Source organism: Peromyscus maniculatus, chromosome 1, assembly GCF_049852395.1.
Source record: "Peromyscus maniculatus bairdii isolate BWxNUB_F1_BW_parent chromosome 1, HU_Pman_BW_mat_3.1, whole genome shotgun sequence".
Lineage (NCBI taxonomy): Eukaryota > Metazoa > Chordata > Mammalia > Rodentia > Cricetidae > Peromyscus > Peromyscus maniculatus.
Window position 1 is genome coordinate 19470232 of NC_134852.1, and position 18013 is coordinate 19488244.

Sequence of the window (18013 nt, forward strand, 5' to 3'; positions counted from 1 at the left end):
TGTGGAGTATACATCAGTACTTCACCCCCTTAACTACTGAGAAATATTCCATCATATGGATAAGTTGGAGTTTGTTCATAGCCCAGTCTTACTGTGACCACCTCCCAAGTCCTGGGACTACAGGCATATGCTCTCATGCCTGGCTATATAATGCTGTTTTAAACACGTACAAATTTTTGTATGGACATATATATGTAGGAATAGATATGCTGGCTCATGTAGTAACTCAGTGTTCATAGGAATGACTGACTAGACTGTTTTCCAAAGCAATTGCACTCAGAATGGCAATGAATGGGAACCAACACAAAACTGTTGGGTTGTACTTAACAATGTACCTACAATGTACTAACTAAAATGTACAATGCACTAATAATTGTACTTAAACACTGATGGGTTTTTTTTGGTGATATTTTGTTTTGTTGCTTGATTCTCCAGCATGAACTTTGTACATGACAATATTGTGTTGAAAGGTCAAAAGATTGGACCTATATGAGACTTGCCTCTTCTGTCTTCCCACAGCTCTTGGCTACTCACAGCCTACTGCATATGTTTACTGGATATATAGCTCCTCAGTTCCCTCATTAGAGCTGAGAACCAACTGAGGTTCTCAATGTCTTAATCTAGTGCTATATTTATTAAGATATCCTCAGTGCCTTCATGTGTAACATTGAGATAAATGACTGGATCTGATAGAAACATCCCTTAGAAAAGTTTTTTTAATAAAAAATATTTTGCTATCACAGTCAAGAAGGCTCCCTCAAATAAAGGAATAAGCTTTATTTCTGGTCTGAAGCCAAAGAAGAAAATCCTTGACAATTTGTCATCGTTAATGAACTCAGGTTGTTTTCTATATTCTACTTAAGTTATAATTATTCGTGGACTATCACAGCTAAGAAACAAGGTTCTCTGGAATTAAGTCCTGTTCATGTTCTTAGTCATCTGTGATCTGGTCTTAGTCTGGTCTCCACATTGTCTAGCACATGCTACAGCTTTCTTCTGTTCTCATAGATTCTCCTCTTCTTCATCTTTCTCCATGCTGTCATGACTCTCCACGTTGTCATGACTCTCCACTTGATCAGCATAATTTGAACTCTCCAATGGATTCTCTGTGGGTAGATTTTGCTCTCCCTTCATTTTCTTCTTCAAAATGTGTTCCCTTCTTTTTGTTCTAATAACTGAAATATAGAAACAATATTATCAAGGTTGGAGTAATGGGAGGATAGATATGAAGACAAAGCAGTGAGGGGGGAATCATAGAAAAAAATAAAGCCATTATCAGAGAATAATAAATGTTACTGATCTAAGAAGGATAGTAAAATTTTTAAGATTTTACTTTGGTTTTTGGTTTGGTTTGGTTTAGTTTTTTGAAACAAGCTCTTGCTGGCTTTGAATTCACCTTCCTGCTACCACTTCACAAGCACTCTGAATTCATGTGTGAAACACCAACCCTCAGCTGAAATTTGAATTTTAAAATTATTACATTCTATGTTCAACCCTTTAAAATACACAGTAACCCAATGTAATAAAAGGACATTAGAAAATATTTTCCACAGCTTACAAAGGTGGTCAGCCTCAGTAGGCAGCAATCATGACTTCTGCTCTTAGTCTCTGCCTCTTTTGGGTTGGGCACATCTAGAATTGTTTAAGATGGAAGTGGAGGATGTTGCTGCATTGGGACCAGACACTGAGCTTTACATGTTGAACCTGAAAGCTTTTACAAAATCAAGCATATGAAGTATTTATGGCATCTTCTCCTCACAATGACATGTAGGCATCTATAATATGCCTGTGTCTCAGATAGGGTCCTTCCACCGGGAGAAATGATTTTTGTTGTATGGACCTGGAACCCATTTCTACACCAGCCTGAGGCAAATGAAATGTCTGCTTGTAGATGTTCTAGATACAGGAACAATGCACCAATATGTTCAAGGGAAAGTTTCATTCAAAACAAAGTTGTTGTTGTTTTTTTCTAAACACTGTCATGGATTCTTGGAATTGGCCCACATTGAGGATCAAGCAACTAGACAGCTACCCATTGATCGCTGGGGTGTGATGAGAATGCTTCATTTCTACATCATGAACATCCATCTTCCTTAACTCAGACTCCATTTGATCCCAGTTATATTCTTTTGAAAAACTAAGCCACCATTCATTCCCATCCTTGATCTGACAGGACAAAGTACCTGAACCGATAAACTTCCCCAGTTCCTCATTCTCTGGATGTGGTTCATCAGTCTCAGCCTGGACATCACCTTCAGAGACCTCCTTTTCATCTAAAAGTGGAATCTCGACATTTTCATACAATGTTGCAAGCTGCTGTTTTTCCTCAGCTTTTACCAGCCGACTGAAGAAGCATAGAGATGAATGTTAGGGCAGATTTTTTTTTAGAGTGAATCATCCTGCTTTATATTGAAGGTTTTAAAGTTTTATTTATATGTGTGTTTATAATGTGGAGGGGAGGTGGTGTCAGGTGCCTGTGAAGACCAGGGAGGAGAACATCAGATTCCCTAGATCTGAAGTTACAAGCAGTTGTGAGCACCCAATGAGGATACTGGAAACTAAACCTCAGTCCTCTGCAAGAACCTAGAGTGCTCTTAACCCTCAGTCATCACTACAGCCAAGATCATAGAATTTTTTGACTCAAGAGGAATTGCTAATACATGTTGGTAGATGGAGAACAGAGGCAGAAAAATACATTTATGTGAGACTTCAAATTTCTTATCTGGCCTAGTTGATTCATGTCAACAAATACTCTGACAGTCCCAAACCTCATAACTAAAGCAGGGCTGGATGTGAGTGACATACTTGACTAGCTACAAAATTCAAGGAATTTACAACAGAAATTACTATCAATGCAATATGATATAAAACAAAATTAATGCTGAAAAAGCCACAATGAACAAAATGTCAAGATTTTAAATAAATGTAGGATATTACTGATAGTTCCCTTTCCAGGGCCTCTAAAACCCTGGCTTAGCCCAGTATAGATCCTGTACTTAATTGGAGCTAAGCAGACAGGTTGGCCAGTAAAGAGCTTGTCATACAAGGCTGAGGACCTGAGTTCAATCCCCAATACCCACATAAAAAGTCAGATGTGATGGTACATACTTGTAACCCAACACTGAGCAGGCAGAGACAGGCATATTACTACAGCTCATTGGCCGCCCATCTAACCTAATTGGTAAATTCTAGATCCCAGAAGATCTCAAATACTAGATGGATTGCTCAGACTGGGAGGAGGGGACTGGACCTACCTGGACTGAATCTACCAGGTTGAGCTGAAGCCCCAAGGGAGTCTTTGCCCTGGAGGAGATGGGAATGGGGGGTAGACTGGGGGGAAGGTGGGGGGGTGAGGACAAGGGAATCTGTGGCTGATATGTAAAATTAAATTATAAAATAAAAAAAAATTTAATTAAGTTTCTTTTTTATAAATGTCTTCATTTGCTATAGTCAGGTGGCCACCAACTTTAAAGGAAGTTTGTACTTTCTTTGGCTGTTTCGGGAGGATGTAATAGAATTATAGACTGAATCAGAATGTGGTCTAAATAGCATGATGCCACTTTGGCTTAATAGTTTCAAAATGACCACATCACTTTGAAAAAGCTCCAACCAATGTGATTAAAGTATGTGGTGTGAAACTCTCAATGAAGAAATAAAAACATTGTAAATATTTTTAAAAGATAAGAGTTTCACCCCAGCTGGGTGGTGGTGGCACACGCCTTTAATCCCAGCACTCGGGAGGCAGAGCCAGGAGGATCTCTGTGAGTTCGAGGCCAGCCTGGTCTACAGAGTGAGATCCAGGACAGGAACCAAAACTACACGGAGGGACCCTGTCTCAGAAAAAAAAAAAAGAGTTTCACCCCAATATCTAAATTCTAAAAGCCAGTCAGTCAGCCAAGTGACTGTCACCCTAGCCTGAGGACCTCAGTTAAATCTCAAGGACCCACATAAAAAGCCACGTGTGTTGGTACACACCTGTAACCCCAACACTGGGGAGGTTCTGATATTTCAGTTCCACTAAATTTTAATCTGGCCTACTTTTCTTCTCCTTCTCCTCTTCCTCTTCCTCCTCCTCCTTCCATAGCATAACCAACAATCCACACTTTGGAATACACTGGTCTGGAAATGTAGTATGATCATAATAATTTAGTAATTAGAAGAAATGTCATCGTCATCATCATCATCACCAACCTCTGACACTAAATAATTTCCTTGTGTATTTCCTGCCTTATTGGTTAAGAATGGGGGAGGCATATACTTACTGTATCATATAGGAGATTATGAGTCCACATATCAGGGCAACAGCAAAGGCTATACTTGAAACTGAAATTACATGAACAAGACCAGGTCTACGTGGAATTATTACTAAAAATGGAAAGAAAAGAAGTTTGTTACAAAATAAAAAGGAAACAAACACTAAATTGCCAATACTTTTACAAATGGCATCCCTAATTTTGAAAAATACTGAGGTTAGCCATCTCCCATTTAGGGCTGACTGCTCCCAAGTCTCTCAGTCTCTGTATGTTGTCCAGTTGTGGGTCCCCATGTTAATTCCAAGCTATCACAAGAAACCTCTCTGATAAGAGTTAAGTGGTGCTCTAATCGATGGGTAGAGTAGTATATCATTTTATTGCTGTTCCGTTAGCAGAATAACAGTAGCAGGTTTTCCACTGGGACTCATGACCTATTAAGTATCTGGTCCTTGGCCACATGAGCAGTGTCAAGTATGGCTCCATCTCACGGAGTGGAACTTAAATCCAATCAAAAGGTAGTTGGTTACTCCCATGATATTTCTGCCACTATTACACCAACATATCTTGCAAGTACGTCACTGTTACAAGTAGTATTGTAGTTATTGTAGCTGAGTGATACTAATGATTATGCAGAAGAGGAGGCAGTAAGATTGTAAAAGGCAAAAGTGGTGGATGACCCACAGAAACAAGCCTTTTCCAGACACAATAGAGTTGATACACATATGAACTCACAGAGACTATAACTGCAGGTACAAGACCTACCAAAGTTTAAACCAGATAAAAATCTCAGGAAATGAGAATAGGAAGTGGACACAAAGTCCCATCCCTATCCAAGAATTTATTTGTGATTGATACTTCCTGGGAGAGGAAAATCAGCTCTCTCCTATGAAGTGTCACTGTGTATATCAACCACACTCCAAGGCAGGCCCCATGCCCAGGAGAAGCTGGCCAAAACAAGACATAATCCATGCGGTTCTTTTTAATGTGCTTTTTGTTTAGGTATTATTTGTCTTATCTGGTTTTGTTTTGTTGTTGTTGATAGTTTTGATTTTCAGTTTTAGTTTTGGGGGCTTGGAATATTTTTAGAGAAAGAGATTGTAACGTTGGGTGGGTACAGAGATGGGGAGGATCTAGGAAGAGTTGGGAGGAAGTTTGATATATGATCAAAATATATTGTGTAATTTTTAGTTAAAAATTAATTTTTAACAAATTCCGAGGCTAGCTCTGTATCACATTTGCAGTCAAAGACCCCTCTCTTTCTCTGTCTCTCTCTGTCTCTGTCTCTGTCTCTCTCTCTTTCTCTCTCTCTCTCTCTCTCTCTCTCTCTCTCTCTCTCTCTCTCTCTCTCTCTCTCTCTCTCTTTCTCTCTCTCCTGTCCTGGATGTTAACTGTCATGTATCCCCTGTGATTGCAGACTCTCCTTTGGAGCCTAGAGCCAAACTCTTCCTCCTATAAATTGATTTGGATCATGGTATTGTATCACAGCAACAGAAAAGTAATATACATAATAAAAGAAGACAAGAGAACTCTTCAAGACACTGATACTTTCTACAACACCTCCATTGAGGAGATGCCATGCAACATTGCTGACCTCATTTGAGGGTCTGTCCTGCTACCTAGCCCTAGCTAGTATTTCAGTCTTGGAATCCTGAAAAATAACTGAAGAATAGAGAGAAGGGACCCAAAGAATGGGCATTCTCCTCCTCCTCCTCCTCCTCCTCCTCTTCCTCCTTCCTCTTCTTCTTCTTATTCTTATTCTTCATATTCTTAGTCTTTGAATGAGCATCAATTTTTAAAGGAGAAAAATACTGCCAGGCATTCTAGTACATGCCTTTAATCTCAGCGCTAAGCAAAGAGAGACAAGGGGATCTTCGTGAGTTCAGAGCCAGCTCAGGCTACATAGTCAGATCCTGTCTAAAAGAAAATGTTAATGTGATACTGCAGAGCCCATATGTACAGAAACAATTTTGAGACTGGAGTGATGGCTCAGTAGGTAAAAAAGCACCTGCCACCAAACCTAACAACTTAAGTTTGATCCCCCTACAGAGTGAAAGGAGAGAATCAAGTATGAAAGGTGTCCTCTGATGTCCATCTATCCACAGGCACCATATACACACAGACACAGAGAAACATTTTAATTCATTAATAATGCAATAATTTTAATTTTTTTCAATTTTACTTCCCCAAACCCCAGACTTTCTTCTTATGGTCACCTCCTACTGGAGCCCTCATTCTTACACTATGGATGTAATGGTCACTATAACAACACCTATCACCTATAGATTTACCGACCCATAGCAACCTGTAATCTGTAGATAAACTGACTGCTTGCCCACAGATATTCTAACCCTTGATAGTAACTCTTGTCACCAGGCACCTACCATGTGTCACCTTGGCTTATGATCAAGATATTGCCCTAATGGTCTCAAGGTGTAAGAGGCTATAATAAGAAGAAACTACAGGGCAGTTCATGGTGTAATCCCAGATACCTGCATTCCAAGAGTTGAACCTGGGGACTGCAGAACGTGCCAAGAACTCATGAGAGATTTCTGTCGGCTCAGGTGTATCAGTATTCTGTGATGTTCCTGAAATTTAAAAATAAAAAGAATCATTTTGTACAAAATATTATTTTATACAAAAATACTTTTAAACAAAAGCAGTTGGGAAAGCATGTATATTGGACAGCCACCTGTGAAGCCTGACCACTTGAGGTGACTACCTTTTGTGCCACACTTGGTCTTTTCTCTCTTCCTGTTGCTCCACTGAAAGGAGAGTTTTTCTAACAACTGAACAATGACCTGATGTTCAGACCTCGGTGGAAGAAGTCAACCAAGCCTAAGAAAACAACAGGAATGTAAAGCACTAGCTACACACATGGGACGTGTGGTGCATGGGGTCCACTCTGTAGTCCTGTCAGACTTCCTGTACGCCTTCAACTGTTCACAATGAAACACTGCAGAAAAAAAGAACATGGGCTCTTGACAGTTTAATTATAATAAGAACTGAAAACTACCCACTAGCCTGGGCATGAGGGAAGGCCTAAGAGACCTAGGCAAAGGAGGCATTAGTAGTCTTGGGGAGAGGCAATAACTAAAGCAGGGTTGAGAAACAAGAGGAAAGAGCTGGAAATGCTGAGTTTGGGGAATTTTTTGTGAAGTTTGCTACAAATAGGGAGTGAGAAGACTATTGCAGAGATCCAAACTGGTCAAAATACAAAGGTTAAGGGACTAGGGGTGTTCAATCTGAACTGGTACATATACAATGCAACAACTACACACAAGACAAAGAAAATATCTCAAAAGATGGGGTAGAAAAACTAGTAGGAGTCAAAGAACCAGGATGCTGCTGGGAGATAGTGTCTTCTAGGCATGACAGAGAAGATGCTTCTTCAAAGACTCAACACTATGGTTGCCTAAACAATACTTGCATAATGACAATGCCAGTTGACATACCAACCTGGAATGAGGACATTTCACAAATCCCAGCCCATAGATGAAGAGCTTCAGACCATCAATGGCTATGGAGATAGGCAGAATCTGAATTTTCCAGGGACCAGTCCCCATATTGGTCATCCAATCTCAAGTGGTCAGCCTTAGAGAGATGTGCATGCCAACAGCACAATGAACTCAGTAGGATGCATGTGTGTGTGTGTGCAATAACAATAATAATTTTAAAAGAAGTGAATTTTATAGGGAGTGATGGGGGGATGGGAGGAATTGGAGAGGATGGGGATGAAAATTATATAAATACAGTACTCATGTATGAAATTATCAAAAAATAAAAATTAAAAGTACAAAACAAGAATGCTGGGTGAGGAATCAACTCCTGACAGGCATTTATTTAACAGATATAAAAGACCAAAAGGAACTTCTAAGGTGGGAAAAACAGCAAGGAAGAAAGGTGGCCTTTCATCTAAAGAGAACTCTGTGGCAAGCGGTCTTGAGAAAGCTCCAAGCAGAAAAGCCAAGAGCAAAGAAGCCCTGGAAAATCAGCAACAGGACTGTGAGGGATGGTTGCATATTCTATGCCACCCAAAGAGAGCTGGAGTGCTTACTCAGCCTGTGCTCTGTAGTCTACAGCCTCTCTGCTAATCCCTAGTGAGTATCAAGTGGCACCATCACAAATCGACTCTTCAAAGGGAGTGGTTTTTATCTACTTTGCACCTAGGTACTGTCTACACTAGTGATCATATATACCAGTTCCCTCCAGAGCTCCACATCGTACCAGCCTGGGCAATGTCATGGGTCCCACCTCTACTCCCAGTTCCCTCACTCACCTTTACTTGTCTGGGATTCTGAGGGCTTCAGAGTTGATCCACCTAGAAGGCCATTGAATGGGACCCAAGAGAAGACACCAATTTAAGACAGATTTAGGAAAATGGGGAAATAATTTGGTAATAGACAAGGATGTCAACACAGTGTTTCCAGATAGTAAAAAATATAAATGTTAATAAATCTATCCCAGTATCTTGCAGGCATATAAGTTTGCCAAAATTATGGTATCCTATTTATATCTCCTGCTTTAGTTTGTGACTGTGAGGTTTTACAGTCATGTGACCTGAGACACTCCCTTCCAGGATAAGGACATGAAAAGACAGAGTTGAAAGCTGTTGTGATTTATCACAAAGACAGGGAGTGAGGGCCAGTGAAGCCATCAATAATAGCCTTTCCTCGGACACAGATGAGATGTGACTGTATCATTGGCATAGCCTCTCCCTTGTATAGAAGTGAAATTCCATTCTTCTCTTATGGGGAGACATACATGACTTCAAAGATCATCAGGCTCAGTTCCACTGTTTTAAGATAAATTATTTATCTTTTTTTGTAGTTGTTGTTGGTTTTTGTTTTTGTTTTTTAAGAACGAGTGCCACTAAGTATCCCTACAGGGTCTGGAACTGAAGAGAATCATCTATCTGCCCCGGCCTTCTGAGTACTGGGTCTTAAAATGTGAACCACAAAGTCTGGCCAAATGATTTCTTATAACTTTGAACTGAACAGGAAACTCTCTTGCTGCTAACTGGCTTTCAAAGTGCTGGAAGGTGCTATGTACACTGATGGGATTGGAAGGACACCCAGCACTGGACCCTGCATGCTACAATATTGATCTTCCAGGCAAGATCTGCCCACTGGTATGACAATGACAAAGATGTAGGTATACCCCATGCATGCCTGGTGTCCAAGGAGTTCAGAAGAGGTCCCCTGGAATTGATGTTACAGTTATTAGCCATCATGTGGGTGCTGGAAATCAAACCTGGGTCCTCTGAAGAGCAGCCAGCTCTCTTAACCACTGATCTATCTCTCTAGTTCCGCCCTTATGCGTATACCCATATATTTGTGCTGCCCACAACCTGAGTCAAATAAGCTTCTTGTTGCAGTAAGCAGTGGTTAATGCATAGATGCATTACTGTTCAAACTGATAGAAATATATGCCTGTAGGTGCTCAGCTATAGATGGTATGTTGTAGAATATTGTTTAAATGTGTGTTATTTTTGTTTATGTTGTATTTGCAGTTTAACCTCACAGTTTAACTCTGTGAAGCTGTGTTACTGTAAAACTCCTGATGGTCTAATAAAGAATGGCCAATAGCAAGGCAAGAGAAAGGACAGGCAGGGTTGGCAGGCAAGGAGAATATATAGAAGGAGAAATCTGGGAGGAGAGAAAGAGAGAGCAAGAGAATAAGGAGATGAGGACATCAGGGACCAGCCACCCAGCTACACAACCAGCAATGGAGTAAGAAAGAAAGGTGTACAAAAATAGAGAAAGGTAAAAGCCCAGAGGCAAAGGTAGATGGGCTAAAGTTAAGAAAATCTGGCAAGAAACAAACCAAGCTAAGATTGGGCATTTATACGTAATAATAAGTCTATGGTCTATGTGTGTATTTATTTGGAGATGGGTGGTGGGCCCCCAAAAGAGTAAAACCAACAACAACGATATATCTGTTATTAACTATACACATACACACACACACACACACACACACACACACACACACACACACACACACACATCTTAAAGCTTAGAGAACACTGGGGAAGAAGGGGGCAAGAAAACCAGAAGATGTGACGCATGTTGTGAAATGTTATCCTCTGGACATAACATGGTTCTTGCACTCATGAACAGCAGCTGTGATTATCTGTACACAATCATGTCAATTAAAACTTCCAGCATGGAGGAAGAAGGGCTTCGAAGGCCCCACCCCAACTGAGGATTTTATTGGAAGTTGATATTCATTAGGAGGTGAACAGTCACTTTTCTTTATGATTGTTGCCCATGTTGGGTTCCCAATGCCTTGGTAAATGACCCTGTACCACATGAGCACTAACTGGACTCTGAAGTTCGAAAAAATTAATTCAAATTATAAATGGAAGACACAAAGCTTTGGGGTGAGATGTAATGAGGGTACTGTACAGAGAAGGAGCAACAGAAAGAGGGGTGGGTATAATTAAGAAACATTGCATACATGTATAAAACTTTTAGAAAAGAAATACAAATTTAAATTTTAAAAGATAAATGGTTTTTGTTCTTTTCTTTTCCAGAGCTAAGGACCAAACCCAGGGCCATGATCTTTCTTCTTAAATTAAAAACCACAGCCTAGGAGACAAATGGCACATGTCTATAATTCTAGCATTTGGGAGGCTGACAAGACAGGGTTCTGAATTGCAGGCCAGCCTGGGCTGTATAGTGAATTTTTAAAAATGAGCCCAGAAAGTACAGAGGATTATAAATAATGCAGGATCTTTGCAAAGCTTCTGTGTCTGGACCCGTGAGCTCGATAAACCACTGAAACATGTACAGCAAATTACAACTGAAGTCATTCATAGAATCGAGATAGACTCAAGTTTGCTCTGCACACTTATTAAAGTGAAAGGCAATGGAAGAAAACAGTAGCCCTTCATGAGAAACATGAAGCACACTGAGGCACAGAGTATTTGATTTCCTTTCAATGTTTGTCTAACTCTCTCTAGACTTCACTACTAGCAAATACTCAAGACATATTCATACTACAACACACACATATATACCACATATGTATATATACCACACCCACACACCACATATATACACAATACATGCCACACATGCATGCACACACACACATACACCACACATACCATACACATACAATACACCACATACACACACCACACCACACACACACAAACCCCACATATGCACATGCACACACACATAACACAGACACAGACACACACACACACACACACACACATACACACACACACACACACACACACACACACACACACACACCATCCAGTTCTTATCCTCACCTCAATAAGTAAGGCAATGACTTACTTGTAGGCGTTACGGTTATCGCGTTTTCTCGAGCTATTGAACTGGGGCCTCCAGGTTTTTCCACAGGCGCTTTTGGTGTTGGTAACTGTACACTCCCTTGAAAAGAAAACTTGTAGCAGTGAAATGTAATTAACTTCCTTTTATTTCCCTAGAAACAAGTCTTTAGTCCCCCTGAAATGAGAAAGGTCATTGCTGAAGCTACCTGGTAAGCCTGCTGCTTTCCCAAAAGGATAAAGCTCATCTACATAAGGTAAGCAGACATGAAGTAGGCATTCCAATAAACACCAAAATAAAAACATAGAACTCTGAACCTTGTTCATTATTCTAAAATTACCAGTTCTTTTTCATACATGAGAAAGAAATACTTATCTAACAGCCCAGCAACTGGAGCAGTGAGACACTCTGCCGCTCATGGAATGTTTGGGTTCTGATTTAGAGCTCAGTATGAGGTCAGCTTACCATGTGGCCCTGGAATTCCTTCCTAGAACCAGAGCAGCCAAGGAGACTGACTAATTGAGCCAGGTGTCCTATGGTAAGGCAGACAGGAAAGAGACCAGGCTCCTACCTTCAGGGAGATTGCAGATTAGGGAGGAGGTGGTCAAGAGTCTTGATTCAGTGTGATAAATCATAAGAAAGTGACAGATGCTAGCTGCCATGCCACACATGTATAATCCCAGCACTTAGGGGGTACAGGTGGAAGGTTCAGCAGTTTGAGGTCATCCTCAGCTATATAACAAGTTAGAAAGTTCAAGGCCAGCCTGGGCTGCATGAAACCTTGTCTCAAAATAAATCACAACAATAAAACCTAGAAGGCTGCTAGAAAGCAGTAGACTGTATTGTAGTCGAGGCTCACATTTTGAAAAAAAAAAGTCTCAATTCTAAACCTTATTTTTTATTTATTCATTCACAAATTCTTATACTTACAGAACTATATAATATGTAAATACACAAATATATAATATACTTTGATCATAATTGTGCCAACCCTCTTTTTTAAACTTAATACATTTTTAAATTAAAATATAATTATATCACTTTCCCCTGCCCTTTCTTTCCTCCCATGTCCCACCACCCTCAAACTGATATTCTGTTTTCTTGTTATGTATAATGTATTACTGTTGCATATATATGTACATACATGTTATACACATGATAGATAGATAGATAGATAGATAGATAGATAGATAGATAGATAGATATGACAGATGATAAATAGATGATAGAGATGACAGGTGATAAATGATAGATAGACAGACAGATAGATAGATAGATAGATAGAGATGACAGATGATAAATAGATGATAGACAGAGATGACAGATGATAGATAGATAGATAGATAGATAGATAGATAGATAGATAGATAGATAGATAGATAGATGATAGATAGACAGACAGACAATAGAGAGAGACCAATATACAAGTACAACTTGTTCAGTCTGTTTTATTGTGTTTATGATCATACAATGGGGCTGACCACCTTGTATTAGATAACTGTAGGGAGAGAAGAAAGCCCTAAGTTAGTGAAGACCTGAGTGAATGAATATATGCTCTTGACATAGGCATGCCCATTTCAAGGACCTCAGAGCCTTAAACCTATTGAGGAATGGCAAGCCCCCTCCCCTCAACACACACAACCCCTGCCCAGGAAGGTGAGGCTCAAAGACATGGCAAAGCATTCCTGTGGTCCAAGTGTGGATGTTGACTGTGTATGCAGAAAAATGTCTGCCAAAGCTTTCTTCACTCAGATGTTTATGACCTGAAGACTGCTCTCCTCCAGAGACTGATCCTACCAAGATCAGAAAAATCTGTCTCTTTGATCCATTCATATAACACAAACCCTGCCTCCAAAACCGTATATGATAGTCGTGCCTCCTCCTTGTTCAGCTGTATGCAGTAACACTACCTCTCATTTCAACTCCACATAATAAGCACACTTAGCTTCCAGGGTGCTGAGGTGTCTCCAGCAAAGAGCAGAGGATGCCAATGCCAAAGCCAGCTTTCCTGCATGTCCCTGTATCTGTCTGTCTTTTCTTCACTCCCTCACTGATGACAATCAGATCTGTCCCTGGAACTATGCTAGATGAATCAGATAAAAACAGTTAAGGGGCTCATCCCTGGCTAATTCTCCTTCTCTCAGCAGTCATTAGCTGCCTATAGCTCTTTGTCTAGGGACAGGATCCTGTGAGATTTTCTCTCTTCCTTGTCAGTGTGTCTATTGATAATACCATTGTTCAGGTCTTGTTATGTTTTTTATCATTTCTAGGAGAGATGATCTCACAGCAGGCTTCTTGATATCTTTCCTGTTACAAATTCTCTGCTCCAATTCTGTGATTTTTCCTGAGCCATAGATGCAGGGACTGTGGTATAGATGTATCTACTGGAACTGGAATCCTCACCATTCATTGATCTCTGCAGTGTGTCCAGTTGTGGTTTTCTGTAATGGGCTTTATTGGCTGTAAAGAAAATCTTCCTTGAGTCGAGGTGATAACTACAATCATCTATGGGTATAAGGTCAATATTTAGAATGTAGTTAGGAATTATGTTGACCTAGCAAAATGGCAGTAGTATATCTAAGATGCATGACCTCACTAGCCCCAGGTAGTTGGCTAGAATTCTAGTACCAGACATGTTTTCCTTCCTGTTGAGTGTCTAATCAGCTTTAATTCTGATTAGACATCTATTTGTTACTACCAACATGTGAGGGCCACTATTGCACCTTTATGGATATCTTGCCATGCTGACCATTGTTGTGGTTCATAGGTATCACAGCTAGTAAGTGAAGAAAAGACCATTAATTGTTTCCCTCCCTTGGTAGCTTGCATAATCCTTTCTGGAAGTATTGGAAGCTAGACCTCAGGAAGGGAGCTTTTGGATTATACAGCTTGAATCATTCAAGTCCTGTGCCCTAAGTATATAATATCATCATCAATAACGACTGACAGGGAAGACATGGCAGGACCTCAACACAGGAATCTGGAGGCAGAAATTGGACCAGAAGCCATATAGGAATGTTGCTTACTAACTTTGTTCCACATGAGTTGTTCAGCCTGCTTTCTTATAGTATCCAGGACCACCTGTCCATGGCTAACACCATCAGTAGTGAGTTGGGCCCTCCCACATCAATCATTAATCAAAAGAAATGCTGCAGACTTGCCTACAAGCCAATCTTACATATTTTCTCAGCTAAGATTCTCTCTTCCCAAATATACCTAAGTTTTTGCCAAGTTGACAAAAACCAACCAACACAACTCTACACATATACAAAGGAGCCACTCACTGCCTCTAGCTCTTCAGGAAGGAGTAGAACCTCATGAGTCTCTCCCCCAGTCAATGATGAAATGCCCTCAGACCCAATCCTGTGTGGGTCCTGTATGGGTAATCATAGACACTGTGAATTCATGAGTATAATGACCATGTTATGTCCAGAAGACATCCTTTCAAAACATACTTCCCCATCCTCAAACTTTTAGATTCTTTCCATTTGTCTTCTATGATGCTTCTTGAGCCTTGGAGGAAGTGATATAGATATTCCATTTAGGACTAAACATTCCACCATTACTTATTCTCAGTACTTTGACAAGTTATGAGTCTCTGCATTAACCCTTGCTTGTATAAGCTTCTTTGATAAAAGCTGAGAGTACACTAATACAAAGATATAAAAATATGGATATAAGAAGAGATTTTGACATGCCCATTTAGTAAAAGAATTATAATAGGTTCCCCACTAAGGCCTATGACCTCCCTACCTGTAGATACCCCAAGGCACTCTAAAGCTAAATTTTTGAGTTTCATCAATTCACTTAAATCCCCTCAGCTTCAGTTTGCTCATGTGTAAATCCTAGAAAAAAAATAGTACCTAGTTCACAGGGTTAGTGAGTTAAACATTACAATCCTTCATAGCTCAGAAAAACAGAACTGATGGTTTTGGCTTGTTTTATAATTTGGATAGAATATCTGCACAGGCACCCAATTCTGCTGCACAGACCCTTCCTCTTTGTGGCACAAACCTTCCTCCAATCTCCTCCAAGAAGGGTGCACCAGAGAGCAGATGCTCCCTTATGACTGCTGTCTATTCTACCTGCATAAAGTTTTTCTCTGTGTGATGTCACAAGGCAGGGTGGTTGCCAGGGTAAAAGAGTATCTTCAGAATCCAAGGTTCTCTAGCCCTCACAGACTGAAGACCATGCAACTGAGGAAACCCCACATACACTGCCCATGTTTCACTTCTACTTCTCACATCTGTCTGCAAGGCCAAGGTAATTTGCTTCTCCTCTGAAGTGACTACTTAATCCTTCCACCATTTGAACATCTGTCTAAAATTGCAACCTCCTCTTCCTGTGGCCCTGCTTTACATTCAACCCTACTTTCTCCTCCCCATAGGCAACAGGAGCAGACAGGGCAAAATCATGAGTTTTGATCTAATGAGTTCAGGTTGCACAAAACCTAGTCAAGAATTCAGTGCAAACTGGGAGTGTAGCTAGGTGGTAGAACATTTACCACCCTAATGGCTCTGGGTTTGATCCCTAGAATTACAAACGCTAACCAAACAATCTACTTATGCTATGGTATGCCACCAAACACCCACACAGCATAATAGCTGTTATGCTGGCTAACAGAGCACAGGGCTAAGAAAGCCTCAACTCTCATAGGAGTTCACAACCTTGTATGCTATTAATAGAGGAAGAGAGCCAGCAATAAAGAACCAAAAATAAAAGGCATGTTACATGGCAGCTTGTACTATGAAACAATTTTTAAGCATGACAATGAGATAAAAGTGAATTGGCTAGAAAATCAGAGAGGATTGCCAAAATACCTTAGAGCTGGGGCCCAAATGAGAGGGGGAAGGGTAGCCCAACCAAATATTTGATCACTCAGAGTGAAAGTGTACATATTTTCTCTTCGCTGTCTCCTGCATTTGCATGTTTCTGTCTTCCTTCTTCCTGAAGAATCATCTCAATTTATTTCAGTAGAGATCCCCTTTAGTTCACCTGGATATTTCCTCATTTCCAGAAAGGTATTCTTTCCCAAGGCAGAATTTTCTATTTGAGATTATCCTGCCTCAACCTTCTGGAAGAGTAGGATTATGAGACAGACACCATACCTGGAAATTCTGAAGGACATTCCTAATGAATCAGTTGGGACTAGAGTGGTTGCTTAGAAATTAAGAACATTTTCTGCTCTTCCAGAGGACCTGAGTTTTGTCTCCAGCTCCTACAAAGTAGCTCACAATCATCCATGACTCCACATCCTGCCTACAAGGGAATATGGTCACCTTCTTCTGACTTTTATTGCTCTGGTTCTTTGCTATGATCCAACTTTTAGTCATTGCTTTCCATAGTTGATTTACTGTCTTTCACCAGCTTGAAGGTATTTCCAGTCATCTCATCAAATGTTGTGGGGCATTCATCTTGGAGTGATGAGAGACACATCTTTATATATTCAGGTTTAAGTGTTTTCTGCAGAGCCCTTTTGTTTTGAGGACAAGTCAAACCTGTTCAGGGTTCAACCTCACCTCAAATTTACTCTCATTGCTTTCACATGATTCTTGATTCCAATGATATGCAACACTCCTAATATTCTGCCCCCATGAATGATGCCAGCCTTTTGTGTCATATGTGGAAGGTCACCAGTTGCTACGTTTCCACTTCACCGGCTCTGCCAACTCCTTTCTTGCCTAGTCAGTCATCCTATAGAATCTCATCTTTCTCCATGTGAATGCTTCTCTCCTGACCCTGGTACTGTATCTTTAATATACACTATTCACTGTATTTCCCTTCAGAGAACTCATTACTTACCTTTAATTTTTGAATTGGTATGTCTGCATATATTTGAAGGTCAGAGGACAACTTGTGTGAGTCAATTCTTCTTCCACCATACCAATCCCAGATACTGACCTCAAGTCATCAGGCTTGGTGGCATCACTCACTTTTTCACACTTAGTATTTCCTTTACCAAGTTTTCCATGGCAAGGATGATATTTAATGATGACCATGTTCCATGTCTCACAACATATACACCTAGTAGGTGCTCTGGCTCAGCTGACCAGATGAGAGGAAAAGTCTTATCTGTCCCAACACTGATGAAAAACCACCTTCCTTGTGAAGTGTTATTGCTAAAAGACTAGTCTAGCTGGAGTGACTGTGGTGGGAAAGCTGGGACCAACAAAGTCCAGTGGGGAAGAGGGCAAAGGCGGTGCTGGGAGGAAGAAACTCGTGAAGGAATCATCTCCAGGTTAACTGTGTTCAAGGATGGTCGAGTCCCCACACAACTCGACCTTCCCTGTCCATTTGTTCCTCATTCTCTTTTGCTGCCAAGCCCTTCATCTCATTTCTGTCCCTACCTTTCTCATTCTTCCCCTTAGGCTCACCTCCCTTTTACCACCTCCACAGCATAGCATCCAATAGGAGTCAAATGTTCAGGTTTTTATCAAATGACACCTTGAGTCT

The 18013-nt window shown here is 40.5% G+C and overlaps 1 protein-coding gene and 1 long non-coding RNA gene across 3 annotated transcripts in view; one reads left to right on the plus strand and one right to left on the minus strand.

The window, feature by feature from the left end:
• Window positions 1-698: 698 nt before the first annotated feature.
• Window positions 699-12003, minus strand: C1H19orf18 (chromosome 1 C19orf18 homolog). The gene is made up of 7 exons (XM_006996822.4): window positions 11769-12003; window positions 11567-11662; window positions 8530-8571; window positions 6743-6838; window positions 4263-4365; window positions 2184-2344; window positions 699-1175 (listed from the first exon to the last, which is right to left on the minus strand). The coding sequence occupies exons 1-7, from the start codon at window positions 11884-11886 to the stop codon at window positions 1003-1005; spliced, it is 789 nt and encodes a 262-aa protein (XP_006996884.2). The 5' UTR covers window positions 11887-12003; the 3' UTR covers window positions 699-1002.
• Window positions 12004-15701: 3698 nt separating this feature from the next.
• The window catches only part of LOC121827875 (uncharacterized), a 28424-nt gene continuing 26112 nt past the window's right edge, over window positions 15702-18013 (plus strand). For both annotated transcript variants that reach the window (XR_006070181.2, XR_013050994.1), the window contains exon 1: window positions 15702-15823. This is a non-coding gene — a long non-coding RNA (uncharacterized LOC121827875). The remainder of the gene's footprint in view (window positions 15824-18013) is intronic.